This window comes from Salvelinus sp. IW2-2015, linkage group LG15 (genome assembly GCF_002910315.2).
Source record: "Salvelinus sp. IW2-2015 linkage group LG15, ASM291031v2, whole genome shotgun sequence".
NCBI classification, from domain to species: Eukaryota; Metazoa; Chordata; class Actinopteri; order Salmoniformes; family Salmonidae; genus Salvelinus; species Salvelinus sp. IW2-2015.
In genome coordinates, this window is record NC_036855.1 from 14,004,090 (window position 1) to 14,016,218 (window position 12,129).

At 44.6% G+C, this 12,129-nt stretch overlaps 1 protein-coding gene and 1 long non-coding RNA gene across 2 annotated transcripts in view; both read right to left on the reverse strand.

Moving 5' to 3' along the window:
* LOC111974883 (uncharacterized) overlaps window positions 1–3,806 on the reverse strand; it is an 8,203-nt gene extending 4,397 nt beyond the window's left edge. The window contains exons 1-2 of the mRNA XM_024002952.2: window positions 3,595–3,806; window positions 2,034–2,182 (exon numbers count right to left, since the gene is read on the reverse strand). Of these exons, the coding sequence (XP_023858720.1) occupies window positions 2,034–2,182; window positions 3,595–3,716 (271 nt within the window). The 5' untranslated portion in view covers window positions 3,717–3,806. The remainder of the gene's footprint in view (window positions 1–2,033; window positions 2,183–3,594) is intronic.
* Window positions 3,807–4,899: 1,093 nt separating this feature from the next.
* LOC111974901 (uncharacterized) lies at window positions 4,900–10,865 on the reverse strand. Its single transcript, XR_002878741.2, has 4 exons — window positions 10,760–10,865; window positions 10,607–10,659; window positions 10,305–10,404; window positions 4,900–5,706 (listed from the first exon to the last, which is right to left on the reverse strand). It is a non-coding gene; the product is annotated as an uncharacterized lncRNA (long non-coding RNA).
* Window positions 10,866–12,129: the final 1,264 nt, after the last annotated feature.

The window sequence follows — 12,129 nt, forward strand, 5'->3', positions numbered from 1 at the left end:
CAAACGGAAGGTGGACACTGAGAACCGGGGGTTTCAAACAAGGTGGGAGTCGGAGTATATGTTCACGGAGGTAGCTGGAAAACCTGTGTGTCTTCTGTGTGGAGAAAAGTGTGGCGGTACTGAAAGAGTATAATCTGAGACGACATTATGAAACGAAACACGCGGACAAAAACAAGAATATGGACATGGAACAAAGGCTACAAAAGGCAGAGGAATTAAAACGAGGCCTCAAATCTCGACAGGCTCTGTTCAAAAAAGCCAAATCACAAGCCAGGCTGCTGTCAAGGCCAGTTTTATTTTGGCAGAAGAGATCGCTAAATCAGCCGGCCCTTACGGAGGGGGATTTCATCAAAAACTGCATGATTAAAGTTTGTGACGAAGTTTGCCCAGAAAAAAGGCAACTCTTTTTAAATGTGAGTCTGAGCAGAAACACCATTGCCGAGAGAGTAGACCAATCTCTCTTCGGGCTTTTGCTAAAATAGAAAATATAGGCTACTGATGGTGCCTTGAATACCGGTTTCTTTCATTTAATGTTCATGTTATGGGGATTTTTATATAAAGGAAATTTGTCTTTTGTGTCTGTTGAAAATTAAAGATTACTGACAGAGCCATAAGAAAATATTGCTTTATTTATCTGATCATATTGGAATATATTTGTTAGGTTTTCAGTAGGTTCAATTAGGTTCACTAGACTATATGCGTCATTTAAAAAATTTTCAATGAACATTCGAACAGTCCGGCCCTCGGCTTGTAGCTAAATTTTTTATTTGGCCCTCCGTCCATTTGACTTTGACACCCCTGCTCTAAAGGTTCTACAGCTGCACTATCGAGAGCATCCTGACTGGTTTCATCACTGCCTGGTATTGCAACTGCTTGGCCTCCGACCGCAAGGCACTACAGAGGGTACATCACTGGGGCCAAGCTTCCTGCCATCCAGGAACTCTATACAAGGCGGTGTCAGAGGAAGGCCCAAAAAATTATCAAGCTGGCAAGCTGTACCGGAGCGCCAAGTCTAGGTCCAATAGGCTTCTAAACAGCTTCTACCCGCAAGCCATAAGACAACTGAACATCTCATCAAATGGCTACCCAGACTATTTGCATTGCCCCCCTCTTTTACACTGTTGCTACTCTCTGTTATTATCTATGCATAGTCACTTTAATAACTCTACCTACATGTATTAACTCTACCTACATATTACCTCAATTACCTTGACTAACCATGAGGGCATTGACCCACCCACTTGGGAGCCAGGCTCACCCATAGGGGAGCCAGGCCCAGCCAATCAGAATTAGTTTTTCACCTTAAAAGGCCTTTATTACAGAGAAATACTCCTCAGTTTCATCAGCTGTCCAGGAGGCTGGTCTCAGACAATCCTGCAGGTGAAGAAGTTGGATGTGGAGGTCCTGGGCTGGCGTGGTTACACGTGATCTCCGGTTGTGAGGCCGATTGGGCGTACTGCCAAATTTTCTAAAACGACGTTGGAGGCGGCTTATGGTAGAGAAATTAACATTAATTCGCTGGCAACAGCTCCAGTAGACATTCCTGCAGTCAGCATGCCAATTGAACCTGTGTAATGATCATGCTGTTTAATCAGCTTCTTGATATGCCACACCTGTCAGGTGGATGCATTATCTTGGAAAAGAAGAAATGCTCACTAACATGGATGTAAACAAATTTGCGCACAAAATTTGAGAGAAATAAGCTTTTTGTGAGTATGGAAAATTTCGGAGATCTTTTATTTCAGCTCATGAAACATTGGAACAACACTTTGCATGTTGCGTTTAAAGCTTTGTTCAGTATACTTCTTCCCTTTTTGTAACTCCATGCCCAGGGTTCAAATCACTGTCAGAATCTTGCAATTTCTGGTTGTTAAGATTTTTTATGATTGTAGGTGTGCTCACATTTAATAGGCGGTGCCCTGGTTTTTTACAAGTGTCCTGCCCATGAGTAATTTGAACCATGAAAACAGTATGTTAAAAGATAGGCATTAGGGTTGAGATCCAGCAGAGATTGAGCTGGTCAGTCCACTGACCTCTAATCACGGGGACAGGCTCGTTCTTCTGGACCAGGGAGTAGAAGGCCATGGTGATGAAGATGAAGGCCAGAGACACGCCCACTCCCACCACGATGGGGATGTCATGTTTCTCTAGCACTGGGAGCCACGGAGGAGGAGGCTTTACTCTGGGGAGGAGAGGGAGTGAGACAGAGAGCAAGAGAAAGATTGTTCCATCGTTGTCTTAATGGTGATCATAATTATGTCCAAATGCAGCATTTAGTCGAAGTAGCTCCAAATATAATAGGTAAAAGACAGACTTTGGATATTAGGAGGTTCAGTTGTGATGTACATTTCTCTTGCAACATTATCCAATCAAAATAATTAGGAGTAAAACAAACTCATGGCCTCCTGTGTAAAAACGTTAGTCATTACAGCCAACAGAATAATACACCCACATCTTTGTCGCAACTGTGCAAATATTTAAGCAAGACCAAAGGTTCTATTCAGTCTGTACTACTGAAGAGTTACAGATTCGGCAACAGAAATGTAAAGGTCATTTCCGATTGAGCCTAGATATGCAGCATTCACCGTGAATGCAGTCTCCGCTGCAGGAAAATTGCCTGTAAATTTCAGTCACGCTGTAAAGCTGAACTTCCGCGATGCAAATTGAATAGATCCCCAAGTGTGATAGCAGCTGTGGTGGGTGCAGAGTTTTATCTGGAGTCTTGTCAGCAGTTTAAGCCTGTGAACCCCATATATAAAGTTGTAAATGATCTCGTAGATCCTGATACAACCCCTCAGATTCACAGAAAGCTACGTCTTGAAAGTTCTTCCATTGATTAAGCCTTACTGTTGCATTCCCCCTATTCACCATTGTCCACATAGCACACAATCACTCAAAACATTGAGTATTACTGTATATTTTGCTTTGCAAAGAATGCATGCACACTGTAAGCAGATACCAGTGGTATAAAGTACTTAAGTAAAAATACTGGATAGTACTACTTAAGTAGTTTTTTGGGGGTATCTGTAATTTACAATTTATATTTTTGACTACTTTTTCTTTTACTTCACTACATTCCTAAAGACAATTCTGTACTTTTAACTCCATACATTTTTCCTGACACCCAAAAGTATTCGTTACATTTTTAATGGTTAGCAGGACAGAAAAATGGTCTAATTCACACACTTATCAAGAGAACAGTCCTGTTCATCCCTACTGCCTCTGATTTGGCGGACTCACTTAAACACATGCTTTGCTTGTGAATTATGTCCTTTATATAAGGAATTTGAAAATATTTATACTTTTACTTTTGATACTTAAGTATATTTTAGCAACTACATTACTTTTGATACTTAAGTATATTTAAAACCAAATACTTTTAGACTTTTATTCAAGTATTATTTTACTGGGTGACTCTCCCTTTTCTATTAAAGGTATCTTTACTTGTACTCAAGTATGGCAATGGGGTACTTTTTCCACCACTGGCAGATACAGTAAAAACTATCTATGCTGTAAGCAGACGACTGGGATGATTTCAAAATAAAAGTCAACTCCGTCTCCCACCTCTTGCCACTGTACCGCATGCTGCCCTACCTGGGGTCCTCACTGGTCTTGATGGGGGACTGAGAAGTGTTCCTCTTCAGCCACTCTGTGGGCTCTGTGTCATTGTGCCTGGTTGGTTTGGCTGGATGAACTGGCTTAGCGGGCTGACTCATGTTCTGCTGCAGGAGGTCTGGTGTGGAGGTCCATGGGGCACTAAGGCCCTTGGGGTCAGGGGTGGGTGGTATGGTGCTCAGGTCAGGAGAATGTGTGATTGAGACTGAAGGCTGGGTCAGGAGATGTGTAGGCTGGGTTTGTTGAGGTTTAGGCTGGGTTTGTGTAGGTTCATGTTGGGCTTGTGTAGGTTCAGGCTGAGTTTGTGTTGGTTCAGGCTGGGTTTGTGTATGTTCAGGCGGAGTTTGTTTAGGTTCAGGCTGAGTTTGTTGAGGTTTAGGCTGGGTTTGTGTGGGTTCAGGCTGGGCTTGTGTAGGTTGAGGTTGGGTTTGTGTAGGTTCAGGCTGAGTTTGTGTAGGTTCAGGCTGAGTTTGTTAGGTCAGGCGTGGGTTGCTGTAGGTTCAGGCTGAGTTTGTGTGTAAGGTTCAGCCTGAGTTTGTGTAGGTTCAGGCTGGGTTTGTGTAGGTTCCAGGCTGAGTTTGTGTGGGTTTATGGCCCAGGCTGAGTTTGGTGTAGGTTTCAGGCTGGGTTTTGTGTAGGTTCAGCTGGGTTTGTGTAGGGTTCAGGCTGAGTTTGTGTAGGTTCAGGCTGAGTTTGGTGTAGGTTCAGCTGGGTTTGTTATTCAGCGATGTGTAGGTTTCAGCTGTTTGTGTAGGTTCAGGCTGAGTTTGTGTAGGTTAGGCTGAGTTTGGTGTAGGTTCCAGGCTGGGTTTGTGTAGGTTCAGGCTGACGTTTTGTGTAGGTTCAGGCTGGGTTTCGTGTAGGGTTAGGCTGGTTTGTGTAGGTTCAGGCTGAGTTTGTGTAGGTTCAGCTGAGTTTGTGTAGGTTCAGGCTGGGTTTGGTGTAGGTTCAGGCGGTTTGTGTAGGTTCAGGCTGAGTTTGTGTAGTTCAGGCTGAGTTTGTGAGGTTCAGGCCGATTTTGTGTAGGTTCAGACTTGAGATGTGTAGGTTCAGTGCTGAAGATTGTTGTAGGTTCAGCTGGGTTTGTGTAGGTGATAGGCTGGGTTTGTGTAGCGTTCAGGCTGTGAGTTTGTGTAGGTTCAGGCTGAGTTGTGTAGGTTAGGCTGGGTTTGTTGTGGTTCAGCCTGAGTTTGTGTAGGTTCAGGATGAGTTTGTGTAGGTTTCAGGCTGAGTTTCGTGTAGGTTCAGGCTGAGTTTGTGTAGGTTCAGACTGAGATTGTGTAGGTTCAGGCTGAGTTTGTGTAGGTTCAGGCTGAGTTTGTGTAGGTTCAGGCTGAGTTTGTGTGACTGAAAACAGGGTGACAGGGCTAGGATGCTGTATATGTGGATATGAAGGATAACTTTGCGTTACAGGACGGTGGGTTTGAGTGATTGAGTCAGAAGGATGCAGGGTTTGCATGAGTAGAGACTGAGTCACAGGTTCTCTGGGCTGGGTAAGACAATCAGGACTCTGGGTAGAGGGGTTTGAAAGGTGGGTGGGAGAGTCTGGAGAAGGTTGTGGGCGTGGGACCAGAGACTGGGTAATACTGGCAATGAGCTTTAGTGGCTTAATTGGTTGGTCAGTGACTTGATGCTGGATATGCATGACTGATGGCTGGTTGTAGATGCTTTGGGATACGGACTGTGTTAATTGAGATTGGCTATGTGGGACTAAAACCTGGCGTTGTGTCACTGGGGGTGGATTATGTGCTAATGTTGGCTGGGTATGTATTATTGGGAGCTGGGTAAGTGTGAGGACTCTATGAGTTACTGAAGGCTGGCTTAGTAGGTCTAAGGGTTGATATAGAGGTGGATGTGGGGCTTGTAGTACTGGAAGCTGGATCTGTGTGATTGTAGGCTGGGTTGGTTTGGCCGAGGCCTGGTCCAATGGGAGCTGGGAGTGAAGGTCAGGTAGTACCAGCAATCCTGTCTGTCCTCCGCTGAGACCTGCTAGTCCTAAAGCTGTCTTCTTGAGAGACGAGAGCAGTCGTAACGTGCCAGGGGTAGACACTTGGGTGATGTCGTTGCTCAAGTCTTTTTGAGATGCTTGGACTGAAACAAGAAAAGAATGAAAAGAATGGTGTCAAACAAAACAATGCATGCTAGTCGAAAAACAAGAGTACCACTGCTTCCTGTGGGTTTCTAGGCACAATAGTCAATCACTTAAGCATATTTTTCAGTGGTATATTCTCTAAGTACAAAGCTCTAAACTGATAACACTTGTAATGTCCCAAACATTAACTGCTAAATGAACCATTCGGAATTAATGCCTTAACAATGTGGGGTGCAGCTGCAGCAGAAGGAGAAACCCAGGGTGTCCAAAACACCTCGAAACGTTTGGAGCAACTTCGAAATTTGACATTTGGAGAAATGTTGACAAGCGTCAGAATCTGAAGTCAAATTAGTCAAACCGTGAGATCTTGTTGATCAGTTTAGTTTAGTTTTGTTTAGTTTATTAATTCGACCATTTAAAAAAACAACAAGCACACATAAAACTCCTGACTGGCGGGCGGCTCTGGCGGCTCCTGACTGGCGGGCGGCTCAGGACAGACGGGCGGCTCTGGCGGCTCAGGACAGACGGGCGGCTCTGGCGGCTCAGGACAGACGGGCGGCTCTGACGCACTCAGGACAGACGGGCGGCCTCAGACGGCGCTGGACAGACGGGTGGCTCAGATTGGCGCTGGACAGACGGGCGGCTCACGAGCCCAGAGCATGGCGAATCTTCAGATGGGGGACAGACGGGCTCATGGGCCTTGGCAGACGGTAGATGGCGCTGGGACAGAACGGTAGACTCAGAAAGCCTGCTGAGGCGCGCACAGTTAGGCTTGGTGCGTGGTCCCGGAACTGATGGTACCCGGGCTGGGACACGCACCTCTGGCGAGTGCGGAGCGAGGAGGAACAGGGATATGGACCCTGAGACGCACGGGGATGCCTGTGCATGGGTACCGGCACTGGTGGTACCGGGCTGAGGACACGCACCTCAGGGCGAGTGCGGGGAGGAGGAACAGGGCATACAGGGCTCTGGAGACGCACAGGAAGCCTGGTGCGTGGTGGTGGCACTGGTGGTACTGGACTGGTGCGAGGGGCTGCCACAGCCGGACTGGTGCGTGGAGAAGGCACCGGATAGACCGGACCGTGGAGGCGCACTACAGGTCTCGAGCACAGAGCCTGCCCAACCCTACCTGGCTGAATGCTCCCCGTAGCCAGACCAGTGCGGCGAGGTGGAATAGCCCGCACTGGGCTGTGCTGGCGAACCGGGGACACCATGCGTAGGGCTGGTGCCATGTACACCGGCCCGAGGAGACGCACTGGAGACCAGATGCGTAGAGCCAGCTTCATGGCACCTGGCTCGATGCCCACTCTAGCCCGGCCGATACGAGGTGCTGCTATGTACCGCACCGGGCTATGCCTGCCTACCAAGGACACCGTGCGCAACTCTGCATAACACGGTGCCTGCCCGGTCGCTCTCTCTCCACGGTAAGCACGGGGATTTGGCTCAGGTCTCCTACCTGGCTTAGCCACACTCCCCGTGTGCCCAAACCAATACATTTTTTGGGCTGCCTCTCTGGCTTCCAGCCGCGCTTCGTGCAGCCTCCTCATACCACCGCCTCTCCGCTTTCGCTGCCTCCAGCTCAGCTTTGGGGCGGCGATACTCACCAGCCTGTACCCAGGGTCCCTTGCCGTCCAGAATCTCCTCCCAAGTCCATTTCTCCAGATATTGCTGGTTCTCCTGCTGCTGCCCGTTACCACGCTGCTTGGTCCTTTTTTGGTGGGTGGTTCTGTCACGGCTGTCGTCTTCCTCGTCTGAGGAGGATAAGTTAGAAGGATCGGAGGACCAATGCGCAGCGTGGTAATTGTTCATCTTACTTTAATAAAGGTGAACACTCAAAATCCAAAACAACAAAAGTGACAACCGAAACAGTTCTATCTGGTGCAGACACACAAAGACTGAAAACAACCACCCACAAAACCCAACACAAAACAGGCTACCTAAATATGTTTCCCAATAAGGGACAACGATTGACAGCTGCCTCTGATTGAGAACCATATCAGGCCAAACACAGAAATAGCAAAACATAGAAATACAAACATAGACTGCCCACCCCAACTCACGCCCTGACCATACTAAATAAAGACAAAACAAAGGAAATAAAGGTCAGAACGTGACAAAACTGTAGTATTTGCTGGAGTATTTTTGCAGACTGTAGTATACTGTAGTATTTACTGTAGTGTTTTTATTTAATGAAGTGTTACTGTTTTATTATCTTTGAGGTTCTTCTTGAGGAAACCTACTGGAGAAATACTAAAGAAGCACATCTTCCATAACCTGTGGGTAGTATTCTACAGTAAACTCCAAAATTCTACTCCAAAGTACTACACATGATTGAGGGCTACTACAGTGTGTAGTATAGTATACTACAGTATTGTTGTATTCTATAGTAAACTGCGGTATTTTTTATGTGGGAGTGATTGGAAAAAAAACTGTAAGTTGACTGTATAAAGTTTGCTTTCAAAGAGTGTTCTAAATCTAAAGCATGTATTATAATAATTTATTATGCTTATGTTGTATTAATAGAAGGGGAGGGGTTATAAGACCCCTCCCTCCTTACATTTATAGGGTCCTAGACTACAGATTAACAATATATATACATTATGAGGTTTAATATTGTTCCACAGAACTTTTCTAGGCTCTCTGCCTCAGAAACTGTCTGAGGAATGTGTGACTGAAGACAGAACTCTACAGGGGAGTGTAAGAGATAAGAGATTAGTCAGACATTCCACTATAAATCAACTTGGACATTTACTTCTAAGCTTTTAGATAGCTATATAAACAAGAGTTTTAGTGTTGAGTAGGCATGGTTTTGGTCTCAGGAGTAGAAGATAATGACGTAGGCAGTGACATCACTAGGGCTGGACTTCGGGTTTAATAAAATAACTTGGGACCTTTTAAATGTTGCAGAACTTACTCGGAAACATGCATTATGTTCCTGTTGTCAACTTCTGTCGGCAATTGCATTCATAAAGGTTTTTGAATGATTTAATTAAAGATAATAATGCTAATTTCACCAATGAGTGAATGATTGACAAGTGTCATGACGTTGGCCTGTGGGTAAGGTTTATGACCCCCCCCCCATAAATACCTTTCTCCCCTCTCTCTCTTGACTCTACTGAAGTACTCTTGAATAGCCTTTGTTAAACGTAGAGAGTCTGGGAACATCAAACTGTGGGGGGAAAGGAACCATATTTCGGTAATCCAACCAGTGGAAAATATGCGTTGGTACTTAATGAATATGATGTCAGTTCGGTTGTCATCTGAGACATTATGACTGATGACAGGACGACATAAACTGTATCTGGTAAAGTCTACACATTCTAGTTATCAGATTCACATGGAATTGTTGTGCAATTTAAATGTTTGAATATGAAACTATTTGTGAAAAGATTAAATGTAATTTTTGCTTCCAAATGAGAGAATTGGGTTTTCATAAGGTTAGAACTCTGCTCAATCAGTGAGCCACCCCTGTGAAGAGACATTGGTTATAAACTATGAAACACACCCTTCTCTCCCTCAACTATATAAGCCCTTGACGAAAATGTAACCTTCTGTTCCGAGGACGAGAGGACAACGGTCCATACATTAAAAAGGACTAACATGTCAACTACATAACTAAGCCAACCTCAGCGTGAGCTTTGGTTGTGAATGGTATGAACTTTGAACTCTTATTCACTAAAGAAGTGAGACATCCTAGCCGTTGAGTTAGCAACAGCAGCTGTAAACGTGGGCTAGGAAAGGACGAACGACGTATCCAGTCTAACACACAACGACGATACTACAACGTATCCAATTTACCAACAGAGACATTCTTCCGAGGACATGAAGATCTCTGTTGGCCAACACCTACGACCAACCTACCGAAGCGCAGCTCAGAGTAAATATTTATTGTATTTTCCTTTTCCAAATGGGCGGTAATTTAGAATGCATAAGATACTGTATTTACGATAGCATGGCTTCTCCCTTTGTTCCTCAGTCTTCCCGCTCTTTCACTCAAACCCAACCCCCTTTCCTTTGTGTAACCAGCCGTCATGTCGGCTCCGTCCACCAGGGACGTTTTCTGTATGACATCATTTGCATTCTGTGTATATGTAATTCTGTGTGATTAGTTAGGTATTTAGTAAATAAATAATTAAACCCAATTTTGTATTGCTGATTCAACTTGTTAGCCAGGGTTCGTGAAGATAACCAGGAATTTACAACTTTCAGATGAGACTGAAATAAGGTGACGATTAATATTGACTGCTATTGATGTAAAATATTACTAGGTCTTTAAGAGTTTATTCGGAAGATAACAGCTCTATAAACACTTTTTTTGTGGTGCCCCGACTTTCTAGTTAATTACATTTACATGATTAGCTCAATCAGGTAATGTTAATTACCAAGAAATGATTTTATAGAATAGCATGTCATATCACTTAATCCGGCCTAGCCAAAGACACAACACAAGGAACAAGGAAACGAACCCCAACACATGCATATTACATAACATAACACATTACAATATTGCCTCAGCTTTGTAAATACTGAAAAAGGTTGTTAGTACAAGGATTCGCATGCATAGCATACTATGATTTAAGTTTTGGGCTGTACACACCTGTGCTTCCTGCCTGTAATTGGGTCATCTCAGAACGCTGAGCTAAACTCAGGACGTTACTGGACAGGGGAATTCTTTGCTCTGCTTCAGTGTTTGGAACCTGCAATTTGTGGAAAGATGTTTGTCAGATTCATGATATGTGACATTGTCAGAAACGCATACCAACTGAACCACTGAAAGCCGTTAAAAATAAACACACAACTGGAGATCGCAACAAAGATGTGACTCATGATGTTCAACAACGGTAAACAATTCAGCAAACAAGCGTTAGAGACTTTCCCATCAACCTCATTATTACTCACTGCAGACACAATCTGTCTATGCTGCTTGTCTCTATCAGCCGGGTCATCTTCAGCTTTAGATAGAGGAGATAATGATGAGCATAGATAGGTTGACAGTGTGTGTGTTTGTGTGTGTGTATTCTACTGTAGATATCATAAAGACATGGATAATACCAGAGATGGTGAGGGTGGCTCTTCTTTGCTGTTGTCCCGCTCTGTTCTCAGCGGCACAGTGGTAGTCCCCTGCATCAGACAACTGAACACTGGAGATATGCAGAGCCCCCTCATCTGTACACACATGAAAGCACAAAGTCACACATTCACCAAACACTTAATGAACATTGCAACAACAGCCTTTATAGCCAGGTACAAAAATATCCCCTATAGCACATTCCCCTAACCAATATTGCAGAAGCTGTTCAGACCACTAAAAAGCTAAGGAGAGCTTCAACATGTTGCTTTCACTAATCTGACCTCTTCTACTTGAGTAGAAATGGCTTTTCCTCTATAGAAGTAGAAAGGGCTTTGCCTCTATAGAGATAGAAAGGGCTTTGCCTCTATAGAAGTAGAAAGGGCTTTGCCTCTATAGAAGTAGAAGACCTTCCATTTTTCTGTGATAATGACCGACCAACTTCTCTGTTCTCAGGTGAGAAACGCTACCTCATACATCCTGTCTGTCAGGAGCTATGACGAGGGCACTTACACCTGTGCAGCCTCTAACACTGTGGGGCATGACCGGAGCACAGCTACTTTACGTGTCGCTGGTAACTTCCCTCACCCAGTACAGTACACACATTCTGTTTGGTGTTAAACTATAGTACTGCGGGCTCATCCATGTTTCATGAGCTGAAATCAAATGATCCCAGAAATGTTCCATACGCACAAAAACCTTATTTCTCTCAAATTTTGGTGACCATTTTTTGGTGACCAAATCTCTGTTGGTGACCATTTCTCTTTTGCCAGGATAATCCATCCACCTGACAGGTGTGGCATATCAATAATCTGATTAAACAGCATGATCATTACACAAGGTGCACCTTATACTGAGGGACAATAAAAGGCCACTCTTCAAATGCTGGATTATTGATCAGTCCACACACAATGCCACAGATGTCTCAAGTTTTGAGGGAGGGTGCAATTGGCATGTTGGATGTCACTTGGCAATGTCCACCAGACCTGTTCCAGAGAATTTAATGTATAATCTCTCTACCATAAGCGCCTCCAATGTCGTTTTAGAGAATTTAGCAGTAGGTCCCACCGGCCTCACAACCGCAGACCACGTGTATGGGCGAGGGCTTTTGCTGATGTCAACGTGTGAACAGAGTGCCATGGTGGCGGTGGGGTTATGGTGTAGGCATGCATAAGCTACGGACAACGCTCACAGTTGCATTTTATCGATGACAAATTGAATGCACAAAAATATCCCGTAATGACCGACTCATTTGAGGCCCATTTCATTTAAGGTACTAATATCTGTGACCAACAAGTATGCATATCTGTATTCCCAGTCATGTGAAATCCATAGATTAGGGGCCTATATTGAA